Source organism: Chelonia mydas, chromosome 1 (genome assembly GCF_015237465.2).
Source record: "Chelonia mydas isolate rCheMyd1 chromosome 1, rCheMyd1.pri.v2, whole genome shotgun sequence".
NCBI lineage: Eukaryota > Metazoa > Chordata > Testudines > Cheloniidae > Chelonia > Chelonia mydas.
The window spans coordinates 173,494,269-173,515,853 of NC_057849.1; the positions used below are offsets into that span (position 1 = coordinate 173,494,269).

The 21,585-nt window shown below is 39.5% G+C and overlaps 1 protein-coding gene across 4 annotated transcripts in view; it reads right to left on the reverse strand.

The window, feature by feature from the left end:
- LOC102935239 (multidrug resistance-associated protein 1) overlaps positions 1-21,585 on the reverse strand; it is a 54,026-nt gene that overhangs the window by 24,562 nt on the left and 7,879 nt on the right. For 2 of the 4 annotated variants that reach the window (XR_006287989.1, XM_027825214.3), the window contains exons 3-12: positions 20,166-20,307; positions 17,980-18,137; positions 13,513-13,690; positions 11,836-12,090; positions 8,524-8,589; positions 7,023-7,160; positions 3,285-3,431; positions 1,722-1,806; positions 1,530-1,596; positions 644-770 (exon numbers count right to left, since the gene is read on the reverse strand). Coding sequence is in view for 3 of the 4 variants with exons in the window: in XM_027825214.3 (XP_027681015.2) it covers positions 644-770; positions 1,530-1,596; positions 1,722-1,806; positions 3,285-3,431; positions 7,023-7,160; positions 8,524-8,589; positions 11,836-12,090; positions 13,513-13,690; positions 17,980-18,137; positions 20,166-20,307 (1,363 nt within the window). In the remaining variant the exon portion in view is untranslated. The remainder of the gene's footprint in view (positions 1-643; positions 771-1,529; positions 1,597-1,721; positions 1,807-3,284; positions 3,432-7,022; positions 7,161-8,523; positions 8,590-11,835; positions 12,091-13,512; positions 13,691-17,979; positions 18,138-20,165; positions 20,308-21,585) is intronic. The other 2 variants (XM_027825216.3, XM_043538353.1) reach the window with 1 other exon arrangement.

The window sequence follows — 21,585 nt, forward strand, 5'->3', positions numbered from 1 at the left end:
GTATTATTATTAATGTGGGCTATGTTGAGAGGTTATCTTTCTGCTTAGCTGTTTTAGCCTAATATAAGCCTCTTTAAATTCTATTCTATTGTGATGGGCACTTGGACAATTTCCTCACTCTGTTCAACCACAGAAAGAGTTTATGCCAAGGGAGCTGTTATCATTGAGAGGGGCAGAATGAACTTCCTTCCATCTCTGTCCACAACTCACTTTCCCCCATTTAAATGTTTTCTCTCCTTTCTATGTGTAAGCCATTGTGAAAGGGCTGACTGTCTCCTGCAAAACTATATCACTGCTCCAAATGAGTTATGGTTGTACCACTCTTCTAAACCAGCCACTGTAGGATGTGTAGGCTTGATGCATGACCTTAATCCTAAGGATTTTTGCAATAAATAATTATAGGTTAACTAAAAATGAAAACTAAATCATATTAGTTTTAGTGTAGGTGACTGCGAATCACTTAACTTGACAAGTAACATGAATGCCACCAAGCCATTTTTTCAAAGAATCCAATGGTCAGTATACTAGAAGAAATGCTTCCATTGTCAATATATTTTATTATATTCACAAATAAACCATCTTCTATAAAACAGTCATATTGTAATAGTATAACTGTGGATACAAGAAACAAAATCAACTTTACTTTTCTCTGGACTGTTCCTTCAAACTTGTTCATTTCTCCAAGAATAGCAGAAAGGAGAGATGACTTTCCAGATCCAACCTGCCCCACCACAGCAACTAAAGAGCCTTCCGGGATCTTCATGTTCAAACTGGAAACATTTAGGAAGACAAACAACAGTAATCCTCTATAAACACTGTACTGTGTACAGAGTAGAATCCTCTTTAGTGGACACTAAACGGCAAAAATACAGCCTACTCCACTGTGACTGGGGAGGTGAATATTTCAGTTTGGATACCTGTGACTAGAGCATACTCTAGAACCCTGAAAAGCTATGGACTTAAGGAGACTGTAGTGTCTCTCTGCGTGTTAAAATTCACCATACGCTATCAATTGCAGAATCAGGGCAACAATGCAGTAGGAAGCCACCACACAGTACAAGATTAACAACAGTAAGAGACCATGTAAGTTCCAAAAGGAAAACAAAAACACCCTGTTTGATTTGTAGCTATTTTCACAAATGCTTTCAGGGGGCTCAGTGGTCCAGCTTGTGCAGCGGTACTGGGCCATCTTGTGCCTTCATGTCTCTGTTCTGGCTACCTGCATCATGAGTAGCAATGCGGTAGGAGAAGACGGCTCTGGTCACATAGCAGTGCCAGCACCTCAGGAAGCATGCGCTGTTACGGGTTTAATCCATTCCCTGAGTAGTGGGGAGATCCGGAGGGATACTGTGGTCTGGGGAGTCAGTCTCCCACCTCGCTGTTCTGGGACATCACAACGTGCTGCACCTTGCACTAGGCGGACTGTTATGTCATGATATAAGTAAACTCTGCCCAGCAGAATGTGATGCCTGTACAGATTCTTGTTCAAAGTTACTTCACAAACCTACTTCACAAACCTTGATTCTTACTTATTTAAGATTGAAGGTCCAGTCTTCTCCCATCGGAAAGAAGCACCAATAAATCCCACAGCATGATCTGTTGCAATAAAGAGAAATCAACAATAAGTTACAGAGGCAGCCCCTCAGTTGATATTGCTGGTTAATCAGTTTGTTTCTGCAGACATTGAATAACAACAACAGAAACAACAAAACCCTGCTTACTTCCACTGTAGTTTGTGTTGATGTCTTGAGGGTCAAGGTCTTCAGAATACAGAAAATCCTCTAAACGACCCAGAGAAACCTTTGTCTGTAGAATGCACAAACTTTTATGCTATTTGGGTTTTTAAGCAATACTTCATATATTCTAGATTACACCAAGAAACAAGCATGTCTATTAGTTTATTCTGAGATGGGCAATGAAGTTCTTGGCACTAAACAGAAAATGTTTTCCTTATGTACATTCATAAAGGTAGCTGAAGTTTTAGACCAGTGGTCCTGAAACTGTGGGGCGCACCCTGTAGGGAGGCACAGAGGAACATTCCAGGAGGCAGTGTGGGACCTGGGCGAGCCCCCACAGGGAGCAGAGCGGGAGAGCCACCCAGCTCCGCTATGCCCCCATATCTGCTCCAGGCCCACTCCGAGCCTTGGCCCCATGCCCAGCCTCAGCTCCCGGCTGCAGCTCCAGCCCTCTCCCCAGCCTTGGACCCCAGCCAGGGCTCCATTCCCAGCCCCAGCCCCATCTCAGCTGCGGCCCCAGCCTCGGACCTCTTACCCCTGTCTATGTGCCCCCTCCCAAGCTGCAGCCCCACTCCCAGCCCCAGCTCTGGAGGGGGCACGGACAGGGTCAAGGAGGGGCGCAACCCTGAAAAGTTTGGAGACCACTGATTTAGGCGGACAGCAGTATTCACTTGAAACACCACACCCTGTTAGACAGCATGGATGCTCGTGTCCCAGTGGGAAGTAGGCTCTGCTGACTCATGAAGGTTATGTCTTCACTGACAAAAAAAGGGTGCTTTAGCTATTATTCTACTGGAAAAACATAGCGGAGACAATGCACTTTAGTTTTATTTAAGGTAAATGAAGCAAAGTCAACCACAGGTTGGGGTACAATGCTGATCTGCTAGCTACCTTGTGGCAAACACTATGAGTGACTTGTTTCCACGCTCGTTAGTTATCTTGCTGTTTAAAAAACACCTGTGTGTCAGTGGAGACAAAGTCTGAGACAGGTTGTTTGTGGATTAGCTCTCAGGAAGAGAGAGGGAACATTTAGCATATAAACTGAGCAGTCCTAAGGCAACAGCCAAGCTTGGGGAGACTTAGCTCAATTTTGTTATACTACTGCTAATTTCTGGGTTAATAAAACCAAACCCCAGGAAGGGTCGAGTTCTGATTCAGCATAGTTTGTTGCCCATGTCTGACAGCAGGATGGAGAGGGCATCTGCTGACAATGGCCTTGCTACTTTCTTTACAAGAAACTGAACTACATATAGAAACAGTAGATAGAGCACAAGTAGAAATAGGAACTGTACTCATGCCACCTGCTGGTCATTCCTTATAATATGTTAACATACTTCAAAAGATAATATACTCTGAAACCCCCTCCAATACCAGTACCTCTCCCACCCCTCAAAGACATGAAAATTTCAACAAAATAAAACTAGAAATAATCAGGTGGCTTAACCTTAATCTTAAAATAGATTAAACCACATGACACCCCGGAGATTAATAAAGGGCCATAAATGTCATCCTTTTTTGACACCTATTTGCATTTGATTTAGATTTTACCTGGGCTACGGCAGAGATCACTGTTGGCAAATCAAACAAAGGCAGTCGCAAAATATTAAACAAAGAGATAGATGTAAAAACTTTAGTTGCAGTTAGGACATTCTCTTGATCCAGCAGAAAATACACTCCAAACGTAGCCAATGAGACCTTTAAAAAAAAAAAGGGAGGGGAGGGGGTGATTATTTTTCCATTACTTTTCTCATCCTGCTTAGTTTTACTTTTCAATGATTCCCGCTACAAAAATATGATGGTAGCAATTAAGAGCTGAATGTTGACTACAGCTTACTGCAAACTGAAACACAAACTGTGCTACTATTCATGAATTAAAACGAACATACTTCTGTCTTTAGACTAAATACAAGCTCTTATATCTTGTGGTATAAAATTCCATTTCATACTTAAGTTTGTACACACATAATATTCCCATTGGATTTCAGTCTACTGAAGGTCTCAATAGTCTCCATTTGTTGATTGGCACTTGTATCCCCACTGTCTGCTTGTTTTCCACAGTATATTGGCACTGTCATTTTAACAAGCAATTGCATGCCTATTGACATAAACAAATGAAGGTGTTTCCGTTAGAACAGGGCAGGAAATAGATTTTTGGTCCTGAATTGGGACAAAAAGTCCATCTCACATATTTATGGACTGACAGTGTGAGGAAACATTCCATTCAGCGCACATGAAACACTGTGTGTCAATTTTGACGATTTTCATTTTTAAATTTTATTTACTATAATTAGCTTGCATTTCAAAATGAAAAAAGTCATTTTGAACTAAAGAAAAGGACTTTTTTGTTTCAAAAATGTCAAAATGGGAAACTAGCAACTCTGAAATTTTTTCAATTTTTTTCCACAAGAAGTGTCAAAACTGTCCCTCTCCCATGAACAGGTTTTGTTTCAATGAATCGGCATTTTCTGAAGAAAAAGATTTAAGTCGACAAATTCCCAACCAGCTCTAGTTTCAGCCTTACTAGAAGGTCATGAAGGATTACCTAGGTTTTACTATTCCTAAAAACATGTGACATTCTAATAAAGGTCAAATTCTCAGCAGCTGTAAATGGACAAAGCCACTGAAGTCAATGAAGCTGCAGCCAAATATAAAGCAACAAAGAATTTGGACATGTACGTTTTACACGGGTGCTCTGAAAATCAAGTTAACTAACCTAGGCATTTCACACAGAATGGATATATTTTAAAGGCTTATGTTTTGTTAAAGATGATAAAAAGGAGAAAAAGATACTTCTCTACTTTTAAAAAAAAGGAGGACTTTTGACACCTTAGCGACTAACAAATTTATTTGAGCATAAGCTTTTATGAGCTGTAGCTGTAGCTCATGAAAGCTTATGCTCAAATAAATTTGTTAGTCTCTAAGGTGCCACAAGTCCTCCTTTTCTTTTTGTGGATACAGACTAACACAGCTGCTACTCTGAAACTTCTCTACTTTAGTTTGCCAAAACAGGACTTATCCCAGATGAGGATCTGGCCCATAATTTCTCCTGTTTATTGAAGTGATTAAGTCTGAAGGGCCAAATGCATTCCTAGTGTAACTCCACTGAAACGGAGTTGAGATGAAGTTGGCTAGAAGTCTTGTTATTCTTTTTTGTACAGTTTTAATTTCTTAAAATTCAGAACCTTACAGTTCAGTGGCAGGGAGGGGAGTGGCAGAGAGGAAGGGAAGGGAAGAGAGAGGAGGTTGCTAAAAACAAGGATTAAAAGCATCTTCCAAACTATCTTCCAAACTTTAAAAAGCAGAAAGGCATAATGATAACAGAGCTGGTCACCATATGACCACATGATTTTTCAACAGTGTTTACTTATATAATTAAATTGTATCATTTTCTTTCTTCTGCAGGAATTTAGGAAGGGATGAAATATGTTACTGAGGTAAATGCACAAATGTATTATGCAGTAACAGTTGCACTTCTGCAATTATTATTTAGTACTTTACAAATCATGCATCATAACATGGTTGTGATTTATAGTACACAAATAAACATCAGTATCCCACTTTTACAAATGAAAAAACTAGCACAGAAGAGTTAAAAGATTGGCCTATATCCATACAGTAAACTGGAATTAACCCATGAGTTTCTGACTGCCAGTTATGAATTCAATCTACTAACACTTGGTCCCCCAATTTTCCAGCAGATGTAGGCGTTAGCTCAGAAGATCAGGTGTGCTGCAGAAATAAATGTGTTCACTTATGTTGTTTTTGATACTTTACTATAGCAATCGCTTGTTATATGTAGAGCCTTACCAAATTCATGGCCATGAAAAATGTGTCGCGGACCATGAAATCTAGTCTCCCCCTGTGAAATCTGGTCTTTTGTGTGTTTTTACCGTATACGATACAGATTTCACATGGGACACCAGAGTTTCTCAAATTGATGGTCCTGACTCAAAACGGAGTGGGTGTCATAAGGTTATTTTAGGAGTTTGTGGTATTGCCACCCTTATGTCTGCACTGCCTTCAGAGCTGGGTGGCTCGAGAGCAGCGGCTGTTTACCAGGTGCCCAGCTCTGAAGGCAGCGCCCTGCCAGCAGCAGCGCAGAAGTAAGGGTGACAAAACCATACCATGCCACCCTTACTTCTGCACTGCTGCCTTCAGAGCTGGGCAGCCAGAGAGTGGCGGCTGCTGATTGAGGTCCCAGCTCTGCAGGCAGCAGTGCAGAAGTAAAAGTGTTGTACTATGTCATCCTTACTTCTGTGCTGCTACTGGCAGTGGCTCTGCTTTCAGAGCTGGGCATCTGGCCAAGAGCCGCTGCTCTCCGGCCGCCCAGCTCTGAAGACAGTGCAGACGTAAGGGTGGCAATAACCCCTACAATAATCTTGCGGAACCCGTCCCTCCCACAACTCCTTTTTTGGGTGAGGACCCCTACAATTACAACACTGAAATTTCAGACTTAAATAGCTGAAATTATTAAATGTACATTTTTTAAAACCCTATCACTGTGAAATTGACCAAAATGGACTGTGAATTTGGTAGGGCCCTAGTTATGTGGCTTCAGAGGAGGGAAAAGAAAAATTCCTATCTGACTTCTGAATATAGCTATGCTATCAGTAGGTGTGGAAGCGTACTAAACAGATTGTGACTTTTGTGAATAACTGCGAGAAGCTTTATTTGATATGTAGGGAGTTTGATGGGGGAACCTCTAACAGATGCTATCAACTTCAAGGAGTGTGTCGGAGGGAATTTAGCTTCTGTCCTTCTCAAGTATATTATCCAGCACAGCCAGGCTTAAGTTGTCTCTAACTCACTCCTATGTAAGGTCTCTTTTTTCACCCACAGAAAGTTATTCTTCTCGGAAGAACCAGAATGTGTACCTCTTTCCCCACCTCCACCCCAATCTTGTTTCCTTTTAAAAATCTGAGCATGGAAAAAAAGCAAAAACTTGTCTTAGATGCTTAATGGGGATATCAACAAGAATCAACGCTATTAAAAAAAGAATGTGTGACTGTTTACGTTACAGAAGGAGGGTCTTTGGATTAAGACACTGGACTGGACTGAAGAGATCTGGATTTCATTCCTGGCTCTGCCATAGATTTCCTGTATGACCTTGGAAAAGTCACAATCTCTCTATGCCTCAATTCCCCTATGTAAAATGGGTATTATAATAATACTTCTCGACCTCACAGAGATATTGTGGTGATAAATTCATTAATGGTTGTGAGGCTCTCAGATACTCTGGTGAGAGTGATAGCTAGCTACAAAAATGGATATTGTTAAGTAACGCACCATAAAAGGAATACAGGTTAAAGTTAGCATGGAGAAAGTTGTCAGGTACCCAGATGACTTCAGAACATCTATTTCATGTTCTCGTATTTCCACGACCTTCTTCTGATATGAAGGTTCCCATGCATAAAGTTTAAGAATCTAAATACAAATAAACAGAAAATTACATCTTAGTAAATCAACAGCAGTGATTGTTAAAATGAGTTTAAATTCCAAAAATGTATCTGCAAATGTTGAACAATACAAAACTGTAAATATCCAACACTTGCATTTTCCAGTGGATAGCTTCTACAAATGAAATATTGTCCCAGCAAGACCCAATATAACCCAAAATGAGATTTGTTATGAAGAATGCTATAGTGTAGTCACCTTGAGCTCTATACATTTCACTGTGCTCCTGTTTTGGTGGATTACTTATTATTCCAGGTTACTACTATCAGCATTCACCCCATGTACATTTTAGTTTATTAAATTTATTCACAGAGGTGCCACCATCTGACTTCATTGTAACCCTCTTCTATCACTTTCTGATGTGGGAAAAAATCAGCTTGGTAAGCTACACACTTATTTCATTTTTCTGGTGCACAGCATGTAAGACTGATCATCTCCAGGTGGTGTGTCCAGACAATACTGTTATCTGATAAGGAAGTAAATTTAAAGTGTGGCCAAAGGAACTCCTAAGGACACCTGAAAACATCCTTTACTATTGTCCAGAACACCAGACAGAAGAATTACATATACAAATAGGGCCTAACCCTTTAGCTATGTGAGTAGTTTAATTGGAGCAAGTGTGCCCATAGAATCTGGAAAGAAACTCTTAGGATCCATCTACATGAAAGATACTATATAAGGTGGTATTATGAATGAAAAGAACACAAAATGCCCAAGGAAGGAGAGGTTTCAAGCTTTGTATTGGCAAATAGCTACCAATCCATCATACTAGCACTTTCATGATGAAAATATTTTCTATCTTACTTGCAACCAAGAAGCAACATCTTAAAGAAAGTATTATATACATTTTATAGCAGCACCAATGTCTGTGGTTAGAAATACACAAAACTTCAGAAAAATGCAGAATGAACTGTGAATAATTTGAAGTACTGGCTACTTCAATATTTAAATATTGAAGAAGCATAAATGACAAATAGATTTTCAGAAACAAGAACAAATTTGAAAAACTCAATTTTGTTCTTCAAGAAAAGTGAAGTTTAGTGAAGATTTCCAACCATCTAATGACAAACTATCTGTGCTGATTAAAAAATAAAACAAGAGAACATGATCAAAATATCATGGGTAATCTATATTTTATAATCACATCTCTTATTTTAATAATGCTTTAAAAATCCACTTTAAGTAGTTATATAACAGAATATATTTTCCCCTAAATTCTTCTTTCCTACATTATCAGTCGAAAGGTTCAGTGACAAAACCCTAGTTTTCTGAATAACATAGTCGTTCATCTTTATTAGGGAGAGCAATGAAACTCATTAGCTACTGGTATTACCTTTATTCCATGCAAGATTTCATTTAGTAGTTTCACTCGTTGATCTGTATTCTTCATTTGGCTTTTCTAGTTTAAAAAAGAGAGAGCAATGCCTACAATTTTTTAAAAAATATCAGAGATTCAAACATACTTTGTGTACTTCAGACAGTGAACACAGCTACTACTCCATTATTCGCAAAAAGAAAAGGAGTACTTGTGGCACCTTAGAGACTAACCAATTTATTTGAGTATAAGCTTTCGTGAGCTACAGCTCACTTCATCGGATGCATACTGTGGAAAGTGTAGAAGATCTTTTTATACACACAAAGCATGAAAAAATACCTCCCCCCACCCCACTTTCCTGCTGGTAATAGCTTATCTAAAGTGACCACTCTCCTTACAATGTGTATGATAATCAAGGTGGGCCATTTCCAGCACAAATCCAGGGTTTAACAAGAACCTCTGGGGGGAGGGGGGGGGAGGGGTAGGAAAAAACAAGGGGAAATAGGTTACCTTGCATAATGACTTAGCCACTCCCAGTCTCTATTCAAGCCTAAGTTAATTGTATCCAATTTGCAAATGAATTCCAATTCAGCAGTCTCTCTGAATTTCAGCAGTCTCCCTGGATTTGTGCTGGAAATGGCCCACCTTGATTATCACACACATTGTAAGGAGAGTGATCACTTTAGATAAGCTATTACCAGCAGGAGAGTGGGGTGGGGGGAGGTATTTTTCATGCTTTGTGTGTATAAAAAGATCTTCTACACTTTCCACAGTATGCATCCGATGAAGTGAGCTGTAGCTCACGAAAGCTTATACTCAAATAAATTGGTTAGTCTCTAAGGTGCCACAAGTACTCCTTTTCTTTTTGCGAATACAGACTAACACAGCTGTTACTCTGTACTCTATTATTGACTCTCTTGGAAAAAAATTCTTGTACTGTACACGTTACATTATCAAATGTACTTCACATTTGGTATCTGACATGTATATCATTTTATCATCATATGATAAAAGGACTGGTATGTCCTCTCTAATAGCACTTTTTCTTTAAAAAATATCATCTTGATTTTTTTGTAATACTTCCTGCAGCATGATTACAGTAATAACTGCATTTCTTAGATTCTAATTAAAAGCTTCCTAATTAGAGTTTCAGTTCTCAGTGTTCTAGAATTACAAAATAGATTAATCTTAAAAATGCTTAAACATCTAAATTATGATTTATAAAAAAAATTGTGATGTTGATTCCTTAAAGTCTTGAATAGATTATTCATTATATTTTTCCATGGAGTAGTAACCATTTGCAAATTGATTTTACTTTAATAGTCACTCACAAGGAGTCAAATCCTGCTCACCTACCACATGTAAGTAGTCCCTGCAGAAACTATTTCTGTGACAAAAAACTGCTGAAACTATTTCTGTGACAAAAGCAAACAGAATTTGGCCCAGTCTGATTTGTGAGATGTGAAGGAATACTTAGGTTAAAGAGCATATTTTGAAAAAGAAATTCCTTTCCTCTGTTACTGACAACATCTTTGATGACTAAAAACTGAATTTTTAAAAAAATCCTCTCTTCTTACTACTTATGCTAGATTTAATTTGTGCATTTCACTCAATTTGCACAATGAAAACATGCTAGTCAGTTTCACTTAGCATCTTTCACACTCTGGTTATTAGGATACTTAGGCAGAACACTTTGGGTTGCAAACAGTGGCCAAGATCACTGCACTCGCCCTCACTTTTCTCCTTCTCCCTTCACATCACTGACAAGATCTGTATGGTGAGGGGAACTTCTGTGTAAAAATCTGCCCTCCCCTTCCTCCTGGTGGAGGTCAGCTGCTTCTGTGGCACTGTTTTCACAGACACATAGACCAGACCTCTCCACAGGTCCATGGCCCTCACTGCATAAGCAGCTAGAAACAGGGTATGCTGGGGAATACAAATAGCTTCCCTTATAGCCCTGTAAAGTTTCCTTGTAAAAGATAATAGTTTGGGCTGTTTTTATTCTTTCTGTGGATCATGGGCAGCTGTGGCCAAGGGAAGTCCATGATAAAAGGGTGCCAATGGAGCTGCGGTATCAGGAAGCCAGAGAGAGGGGTTGTGGAGGCAGGTTTCAGAGTGGGTCGTGCAGCCTTTTCTGAGTATTGGGGGGCTAATCTGCCCCCCCACACACACACACACTTCAATGGGATGGTGTGAGTCAGAGCATGAAAGTGAAATCTCTGAGAGGATCCTCACAAAGATATCTTTCCCCAGAATTACCTCCTGCACCTTTTACTACAGATCATGGCCAGATCATTTCATCTCTGCTGAGGAAGGTCACTTATTCCACTTCCCAATCCCCACTTAAATTAATTATAGCAATCATGGAAAGGTTTGTAAAAGCTTTTTTGTTAATTAAACCTAGATTTAGGGCCTAAATCAAATGTGTATTATTAATTTAAATGTATTGAATTACTGGCACACTCACTTCTGTGACTAACTCTTCTGGTCAGTATTTCACACTGTAAGCAGAGTGTCTGGTTTGTGGTGTTTATCTTTAGGCATATGATTTTTTTTTTTTTAAGACCTGCTCTTTACTGACAGAAGGGAAGCCATGTAACACCTATGTCAACATCCTATGCTCCCTGGGGATTAACACCCAAAAACGTATGGGCTACCTGTCCTATTTTCTTTTCCTTCTTCACCCCCAAACGAAAACTGTGAACAGGGAAAAGATATAGGCCCAAATCAGTTGCTGACTCAATATCTGCTTCGGGGACTAGATAGCAAGTGTGAAAAATCAGGGAAAAGGGTGGGGGGAAATAGGTGCCTACATAAGACAAAGCCCTGAATATTGGGACTATCCCTATAAAATCGGGACATCTGATCACGCTATTTAGTACTCCACATGGGTGCAGCAGTTGTAGGATTTGGGCCTTTGGATTTTTGACTTCCATTTTATTTAATAATAAGCCCCTGAAAACACACCTTACTATTTTGTTGGTATTTTAGTCAGTTTTGTCCTAAAACCAGAAATCCTAACTATTGCCAGAAATTTGCAGTGAGTTGAACAGGATGACTTGTGTATAAAGTTAAGCACATGCATAAGTGTTTGTAGGATTATGGCCTATAACACTTCTACAGATACACAAAATCTCTTCGGTTTATTGTTTTTTGTTTATAGATAAAGTTTAGTGATCTAAATATTGATAGATGATATACCAAAAGCTCCCCCTCCAACAAAGGAATCTGGTTATTTTGTGCCTACATTAGTTTTACATTCTTCTTTAAAAATCAGCTCTTCATTGTAACACCACAACTGTTTCCAGCATTTACATTTAGATTTCTTACCCTCAGCCGTTTCACTTTTGCAGCAACAAAAGCATTTATAGGTATAACCAAAACGAGCACTGCAACACCTGCTAGCACTGATGGGCCCAGTTCTTGCCAGAGAAAGACTATAGCCATCAGGATCTGAAAAGGTGCTGACCATAGAAGGTTGAGGTTTACAGTCAGTTCCATAAGTTGTTGAGCATCTGCTGACATCAAGTTAACAATGTCACCAGTTGTATATTTTCTCCGTGAAGAATTAGCTAAGCTTAAAGCCTGCAACAATAGCAAGAAACCAACGTGTACGGTTACAAAATGAACTACCTTTCTTAAATATGTACTTTATTTTAAAGGTGTTTTCAAAGACCTGTCTTAGGCATAATAAAGTAACAGCTAAATTGCACTCAATGGGTGAGATTCCCAGCACCGCTTTGGCCCCCGCATATGAGCTAAAGGGGCCAGAGTGGGGTAAAGGGGTTTTACAAGCCCTATATGAGGCCAAGAGAGAATACCCCCCAGTGCAGGAACCAAGGAAGACAGTTACAGGCTGTCTTAGGGGTGCAGCACGGAATCTCACCTAATGTTTGAGGCTAGTTTGAGTCTCCTGAAAGAGGAGGTTGTCTTTTGGACACATTAAATAGATACAGTGAATTGCTTCAGCCCTTGCATCCTTCAGATTGTGCACAGTAAGTATAAGATGCACTGCGTAGCAACCCATGCACAGTCCTGCCTCATTCATTACACAGTAAATTTAAAAGATGGGGTAAAAAAGAAAGCATCTTTGCCTCATTTGCTGTGCAGTACAGTACAGTAAATACTTTGTAGCTCACAAACTCCACATAGACCAGCTATAGAGATATCTTCTCTCCCTCCAGAAAAGTTCTTGAGCTTTATTAGCACCTAAGCTTCCTTGCGCTGAATGAGACAGGGCCTACTACATGTATTAGCTATGCACACATTTACAGAGTTCATCTAAAACATCAGGTGAAAGTTACTTTTAAAAAAACACAACAGTTCCTAAACTATTGTGCATACTGCAACTTTCAGAGTAGCACTGCTGTGCCAAATCAAATCCAATTTTCACTGAAATGCTGAAGATCTCAACTTTTCTCCCCTAGAGAGGAGATTTCCTGGCCAAAATTTCAACTTTCTGCTCCCACCACTTCAATGCTAGAGCAATTCAAGGAAAGGTTGCGTAAGTAGTTTTTATTTTTTAAAAAGGCTAGGGAGGGAGGGGAATTCAGCCTTCTTTTTGCTCAAAAATGGATGAATCATTTTTGTTCAAACTTACACACACACATATATGCACAGCCCTCCGCCTTTACACACAGACCAAGGCTGGAAACTTTCCGGTTTAAAAAAAAAAAAAAAGTGAGTTTCAGAGAACAGTAAGCAAGTGAAAAAGGGGGTAGCTCCCAATCCCGCAACTTGCCCTACCCTGGCAGACCCCTATATCTCCACGGATTCTGCACTGATGCAGAGCTTCCCCCATTTAGTTGTAAGATGAGACTCTTAGAATGGAAACATGCAACTTTAACTTCAGCTGTTGCTAGTGCTACAGTTATAGTTCAGGCACCTTTATTAATATTTTCATCAATCTACAACATCTTTGTTTTTGTAGCACTTCTTTTGTCTTTCAAAAAGGGAGACATTTGCCCTTTTTGGAGATTAGCAGGTAATGTTAGAAGAAGCAGTTACCTTTCTGTATATCAGGCCAACAGCAGCAGTCTTAATTTTGACAGAGGTGAGCATATTGAAACGCTGGTATAACTGATGGACAAGTGTCTGCAAGACTACCACGACAAGAAGAGCAATGGCATAGCCGTATCCCTTCCAGCGTAAATCAGAGTGATTTTCATACAAAGTTATCATTTCCCTGCAAATGAAGGAATACAAAGTTTTAAAATATGTGCATTAATCAACAATATGCATCTGGCAAACGGGTTCGGTAAAACGGATACAGCTACAATCTGTGTAGTTATTACATCCACTTTGCACAGGCCAAAATGAGTCTAAAACGTGCAAGACAGTGGAGAACCAAGATATTCAAAATGTGGGGAGGGGGGGCAAGAGAGAGTATTCATCTGTGTGCTACTTTGCTACCTTTGAAACAATTCTCAAATGCCACAGAGGGGGACGTTGCTGCTGATTTCACTGGTAATGAAGCACAAATACAGGGTGGTTAAAAAACGTCTATCATTTTTTGTTAGAAATAAAGAATAAAAAAAATCAGTATTTGCCAAATGAAAAGGGTAAAAAAAAATATCAGAAGTTAAAATTAAGTTTTGTTACTAGCCTGAAAATAGACTACTACTAACAAGTGAGTGTAATAAACAATGTAGAGTAGTTGACAGTGTCATTCTAACATTTCCTTCAGACAATTGCAGATGTAGGTCTCAGCGAGGTTTATTTTTAGCAAAAATTGTTCCATAGCTGAGGGTGAAAGCTGCAACAGTCTAAAGGTTAACACTAATCACTTATGTTCATAAATTCTCTGACAACCAACCAGGTGAACAACCATGTTAACCACCTTCCCTTTATTGATAAAAATCACTTCCTCCTCTCCCTTGGCAGAGTCATTTTCAATCTTCAATTAAACCTGAATTGTAGTTATTATAATTTCACTGAACTTCCACGCTTTTGTGGCTGAGACGTAGGTTTTTCTTTTTTGTTCAAGCTGCTCCAGCAAACGAGAAAAATCTACATCTAAGCAACAAAAGCCTGGAAATTCAGAGTTTTGACTCTGAATTTAAGCTAACACTTAATATGTACCTTTTGAGTTAGTCTGAGAATCAGCCTTCAATTAGCTCTGCATTTCATTTGTTTTTAGTTCTTGATTCAGATTCTAAATTTTGAAATTCTTAAACACAGATTGCACAGATGGGCTTTGCATTTGTCACAGTTCCTGGGCTAACTGCCCCTCTGATCCTCCTCTAAATACACTCCCTCTCAAGTCCCTAGCAGTTGCCTGCCTCTTAGGATGAATCACACAATTCTCCCACTCTCAGACCAGGCACTGTGCTGCAGTCCCTTGTGTATCAACCATGATTACCTTAGGATTGCCACCTTGGTAATATTTAAAAACTGAACACTCCAGCAGGAGTGTCAGAACCTCCCTCACCCCGCCTCTTCCCCCCAAAGCCCTGCCCCACCTTTTCCCCTGATGTCCCACCCCCACTCCTCTTTTCCCCCTCCCCCAGTCACTCGATGCTTTTCACCCCCACTCCCCGCCACCCAGGTCAGGAGGGACTTGCCTGTGAAGCCAGGGCTGGGAGCTGCAGCTGCCTGATGCAGATAGGGGGCCGCCCCAGCTGAGTAAGGGCTGGCGCGGGCAATGACCCAGTGACACCCCACCTCCCCCTCCTGCAATAACTGGACTTTGGCTGTCCAGTCAGTAGATGTGACCAGACACTGTCAGGTTCCCTTTTCTACCAGACTTTCTGGTCGAAAGCCAGACACATGGCCACCCTAGACTGACTCAGCAGGTCTGACGTATGTCCAGACCCTACAATTCTGTTCCTTCCAAGAATAATGACAGTTGCAACCAGACAGCTTTTTTAAAGTGGAGTATTATTTATTAGAACAATAGATTTTTTCTCTGAAATGTAATCATAAAAAAAAAAAAAAAAAAAAAAAAAGCCAGTCTACACTCTTGCCTGTCTGTCCCTAAAGCTTAGCACTCCATGGATATGGGGAAAGATCCAACTCTTTCAGATTCCTCCTCAAAGTCTCTGTCACTGTCAGCCTCTCTCCCCTTGGGCAGCACCTGACAATTAACCCTCACTTCCTCTCCAGAGAAGGACTTTGTAACTGGTTTGCAGTTTGTTGTAAATAGGACACAGGATCATTGAGGGTAACATTTTGCCTCATTGTCTTTCAAGTGCCTGGACGTTCTTGTCTGGACAGCCATTGTGTTGCCTTCATGCACAGACCATGCTGAATTTTAACATTTTAAGCATATAATAAACATTCCACTACCTCCAATGTAAGTTAAATCAATTCTGACATTTAAGGAAATTCAAATAAATCCATACTAGTTACACAGTAACTTTACCTCACTGCCCAGGTCACATACAGCATTCATAAAATTGCTACATCTCCGTATTCTTAGATCATTACATAGCAGTTCTATGATGGTCACAGCATTTTCACTTCAAGCATTTTTTAAAAAAAAGTTACCAATGACTTCATACCACAACTTGGTATATAACCTGAATTATGAAATTTTAAAAATATGATTCCTTAGCTTGAGCAAATACATTATTAGGGAGCACTTACAGTTAATCATGCGAAGAAGTAAAGTACTGTTTATGGAGTAATTGTATCTGCTCTGATTAAGTCATATAGGGGCTGTTTACACAGCTGACCTGAAATCTACTTCAGAGTCAAGACCTTATGACAGGTTTCAGAGTAGCAGCCATGTTAGTCTGTATCCTCAAAAAGAAAAGGAGTACTTGTGGCACCTTAGAGACTAACAAATTTATTTGAGCATAAACTTTCGTGAGCTACAGCTCACTTCATTGGATGCATGCAGTGGAAAATACAGTGGGGAGATTAATATACACAGAGAATATGAAACAAAGGGTGTTACCATACACACTGTAATGAGAGTGATCAGGTAAGGTGAGCTCTTGTCAGCGGGGGGGGGGGGGGGGTGGTGGTGGTGGTGGTAACCTTTTGGAGTGATAATCAAGGTGGGCCATTTCCAGTAGTGGACAAGAACGTCTGAGGAACAGCGGTGTGCGGTGTGGAATAAACATGGGGAAATAGTTTTACTTTGTGTAATGATCCATCCACTCCCAGTCTTTATTCAAACCTAAGTTAATTGTATCCAGTTCGCAAATTAATTCCAATTCAGCAGTCTCTCATTGGAGTCTGTTTTTGAAGTTTTTTTGTTGAAGAATTGCCATTTTTAGGTCTGTAATCGAGTGACCAGAGAGACTGAAGTGTTCTCCAACTGGTTTTTGAATGCTCTAATTCTTGACATCTGATTTGTTTGAGGAAAGACTCATGAGCCTCCTTTTGACACATGATGCGCGAAGCTGCTACGTACCGGATGTACATTTTTAAAACATACTTTGGTGACTAAAAGGTTTCCTTCATTTCCTCTTCCTCCCCACAATCCTCTGCATTTTTTAATAAGACATGTACTAGTTTTCTGTAATACAATAATGCTTCAGAGATACAGGTTGACAGCCCTGAGCTCAGGGGGAAAATTTGGATAACTCCATGAGCCACTCTCTTTTCTGGTGGTTTCTACCTTGTGTTTCTAGGAAAGGGAAACATTTGCCCCAACTCTCAGTAGATGAACCACTTTGAGTGTATTTGTATTTCCTTACTTTCTTCCTTCCCCCGTTGTGTGGAAAGGGATAATTTGCACCGTGATTTTTTATTTTTTTTTTAGCTTTTGTAACTCAAGCTTCCCCCCAACACATACACTTTTAAATATTTCATTGTTTTCTTTAATATAGTAACAACATCTGATATTTCAATATCAATAGCAACATCATATTCAGCCATGTAACACTGCAAAGAGAGAAATGCATCTCTGCTATCAATAGGGTTCATAATTCATAACTAATCCACATTTTTTTTGCCTTATTAGCTCCTGTACTACGATATTATATCAATGCAAGGCAGGAAGGAGCTCCCTAATTGGTAGTATTGATAGAATGCTATTTAGTTCTACAGATGTAATAAACAATCAGCCAAATATTTAAGAAAATATGCATGAAGAAAATTACAAATTCAAACTAGAACTGTCAAATGGTGACTATCAATATTTGCATTTCAATAACTTCATGTGAACGGCTGCGTGCAATCTGCTAGGACATGGGCTGAGTGGAATTCAGTCAGAGACTCATTTCTTAATGACCTAACTTCTCAGTCTGTAAATATCGGAAGTATCTTTTGTTTATGTTGGTCACAAACTGGCATTAAAACATCCTTAGAGGAAGTTTGTTAATCCCTCAAAAATCTTATAAAAATATGTAATATGTGGATAATTTTAAGTTACAGAGACCTTTGCTCTAATAAACCTAGCCACTGAAAAGTTGTGTTAGCAGAACTAAATTTCTTGATATTGGGAATTGTTTAGCTTTATTATTATTGCTGTCCTGAACACAAAATGGAGTACATTTAAAAAAAAAAAAAAAAAAAACTTACTTCATTATCTGTGGACTCATGAAGGCCAGAATATCAGCTGCAACTTTCAGAATGGCAACTTTAATCAATAAAAATCTAAACGTTTGCCATAGAGGGTAAAGCAGAGATGGTTTCTGGAAACTTGCTTTCTCTGATATCACCCCTTTGTCACAAGGAGCCTGTCAATTTACAAAAAAGAGACACAAACAATAAAGACAAAGATTTTAACACAAAAATGCAGAGTGTCAACAAAGAGTGTCAAGCTACAGCAATGGGCACACCTATAGTGCTGTGGAGCATACTTCTTCCAACTCAGTGAGGGGGAGGGATAGAAATATTTCTGTGCAGAAAGAATTTAGACTATCTAGTAATCCTTTACGAAAGGGGGAATAAGGGTTCTGCAATCATCCTTCAGTATCACAAAAAGGCAATTTATTACCATGGGTAGGCCATCAACAGAAAAAGTCTTCCTCAAAAAATGATAGTTGGAACGTCCAAAAATCTGTTAGACGTGTTGGAGAAAGCCTTTTGTACTGTATATAGATCTAGATAAGTAAGTGGCTTTTCAGTGTATCTTTTTGCTTTCCAGTGGGAATTGTAGCAACTGCTATATTTAACAGGTTTCAGAGTAGCAGCCGTGTTAGTCTGTATTCGCAAAAAGAAAAGGAGTACTTGTGGCACCTGAGACACAAACAAAATTTATTTGAGCGTAAGCTTTCGTGAGCTACAACTCACTTCATCGGATGCATTCCGATGAAGTGAGCTGTAGCTCACGAAAGCTTATGCTCAAATAAATTTATTTGTCTCTAAGGTGCCACAAGTACTCCTTTTCTTTTTGTTATATTTAAGGTTGCCTAAGAATTTCTATTCTAATGGTGTGATGTCAGTTGCTAAATAGCTTTCTAAATCTTAACCTGGCACACTGAAATTTTCCAAGTTAAGTCTCTAATCAAAAATGAATATTCTTATAAAGTCTGAGCAAAAACAAACCTACCCTTCTTGGGTATTACAAGAGTGAGGGGGTGAAGGCAGAGAGATACTTTCCACAAATCAGCTGGGGTTAGAAACGTTGCATCCAGAAAAGAAATGGCCCTGTAAGGTCTGAAGCCTTTTGGAACATAACACTGGGGCACAGCCCCAAGATCAGAGCTGCCAGACCTCAACACCCTGCCGACCATATCATGCAGAAGCCAGAGTCCCCTGATGATCTGATCTTGACTGGCCATCAAGAAAAGTTTGTCTGCCTTATTGGGAATGGTGAGCACTGTATGCTCCTAAGACTCTCAGGACAGAGGCTCTTCATATAGACTTCCTAAGGTTATGGCATTCCTGCAGTATAAATCCATAATGTGAAACTTCAAAAATAAACAAAAAACCCACAAACACCTACCATAAAACAACCCCCCAGGAAATTTCATTAAAACATTACACTGGAGCCTGCTCTACACTGCAGAATCTTACTTATGGTTGTAATACACCGGGCATCTACACATACCAGTGCTTGCAATGGTGCACAAGTGTTGCCAGAACCTTAGACAATTGCTTTTTGCTTAGAGCAGCGATTGTCAACCTTTTTTCATTTGTGGACCCCTAAATTTCAAATGGAGGTGTGGACCCCTTTGGAAATTCAAGCTGTAGTCCACGGACCCTTACCATAGAAGTCAGACTGAAAATTGATTGAACAGAGTTCAACTATAAATGTTGCATGTGCTCAGCACGGCAGTTAATGCAGCTTGAGAAAGGGCGCTGAACTGTGGGCATATATGGTAACGACACCACTTCTGGGCTTTGATCTGTTGGTGGGGGTATTCACATACTTTTGATTGATCAGAACAACAGAATGCCTTTTCTGGGAGCTGAAACATTTTATTTTCATAGTCATCTTTCACGGACCCCTTTGACACAGTCTGCGGACCTCCAGGGACCCGCAGACCACAGGTTGAAAACCACTGGCTTAGAGCAAGACTCATTACCATGGCTAATGGGAGCTAAACACATACACTGAAGCACTTTTGTCTGGCATTCTGAACTAGTGCACCCATCAAGGGAGGGCAGACTATATGGAAATCTATGGGGTGCTGTGAAGATATCTGATATAAATCATTGCAAGAATTTAATTAAGTTTTGACAAGGATTTTTCAGGATGCCTAATATAAATTTAGAAAAAGGTAAGGGTTAGTGATGTTATTTATTGCTATCACCGTTACCTTTAATCCTTTTGTTGCCTTTAAGAGTTCCTTCCTCCAATGCTTTTCAAAGTTGGGACATACAGTATATGGAGAGTCACTTTCATTCAGTTCAAACAGGTCCTCTCTTTCCAATGGTTTCTTGTAGCCTAAAGTTATTATTCTGAAAGGAAAATACATACTTTAACAAGTGAACTATTACAAGAAACACAAAGCAGCCAAATCAAACAGGAATCCTAACTGAGAAGCTTTATACACATAATATAATACTTATAAATGAGCTCTACATTCACAATAATAAATAATGTATAATATAAAAGGCAAAATTGTGGAACCCACCTACAGTCAACTTGACTATACTGAAACTATAGTTATAGTAGACAAGGGCCCAATCCAAAATCCCCAGACCTGAACACCCTCAATGAGGAAAACCTGCACTTCAGCAATCACCTGTAGTTATGAAGTTAAGGAGCATAAAAATTTCTACTTATTTCAACAGCAAATCTGGTTAGTGACTGTCCACTTATTATGATAATCTACACAGAAAATACAACGCGGAGTCCTTGTGGCACCTTAGAGACTAACAAATTTATTTGGGTATAAGCTTTTGTGGGCTAGAACCCACTTCATCAGATGCACAGAGTGGAAAATACAATAGCAGGTATAAATACACAGCACATGAAAGTATGGGAGTTGCCTTACCAAGTGGGAGGTCAGTCTAACGAGACAATTCCATTAACAGTAAGATACCAAGGGAGGAAAAATCACTTTTGTAGTGGTAATGAGAGTGGCCCATTTCAAACAGTTGACAAGAAGGTGTGAGTAACAGTAGGGGGAAATTAGTACAGGGGAAAATTAGGTTTTGTAATGACCCAACCACTGCTAGTCTTTATTCAGGCCTAATTTGATGGTGTCCAGTTTGCAAATTAATTCCAGTTCTGCAGTTTCACATTGGAGTCTGTTTTTCTTTATAAAAGGATTCCACCCTGCGGTGACTCATCCTTAACCAGGGTACACAGGGACAAACAGAAATTGGGTTTTAGTATAAGTCTACAATAAGCTTATAATAGATCTTGATTTGTTTAAATTTGGGGCCATATTATACCCTTTGCTGTTAGAAACAGAAGAGCTGAAATGGGTGTAAATAATGGTCATAATCACTCTGAACCCACAGGAATCCCCCCACAAGAACAATGAAAGGAACCTGTAGGTTTTGGGAGGGAGCAGAGCAACCAAATCTGCAAAAATTAATGCTGATGTCAAAGTCAATTAATTTTTTAAGAAAGTTCCAAAAGTTTGGAAAGCAACAGATATGAAACAACCAGATGTCACTGCATAGGTCTACCAGGGTCCCAACATGGCAAGATTAAGGCATACATGAGTCATTGCTTAGAGTCCCAACCCCTGGAGTCAGGTAGTAAGATCAGAATTTCACCATTCA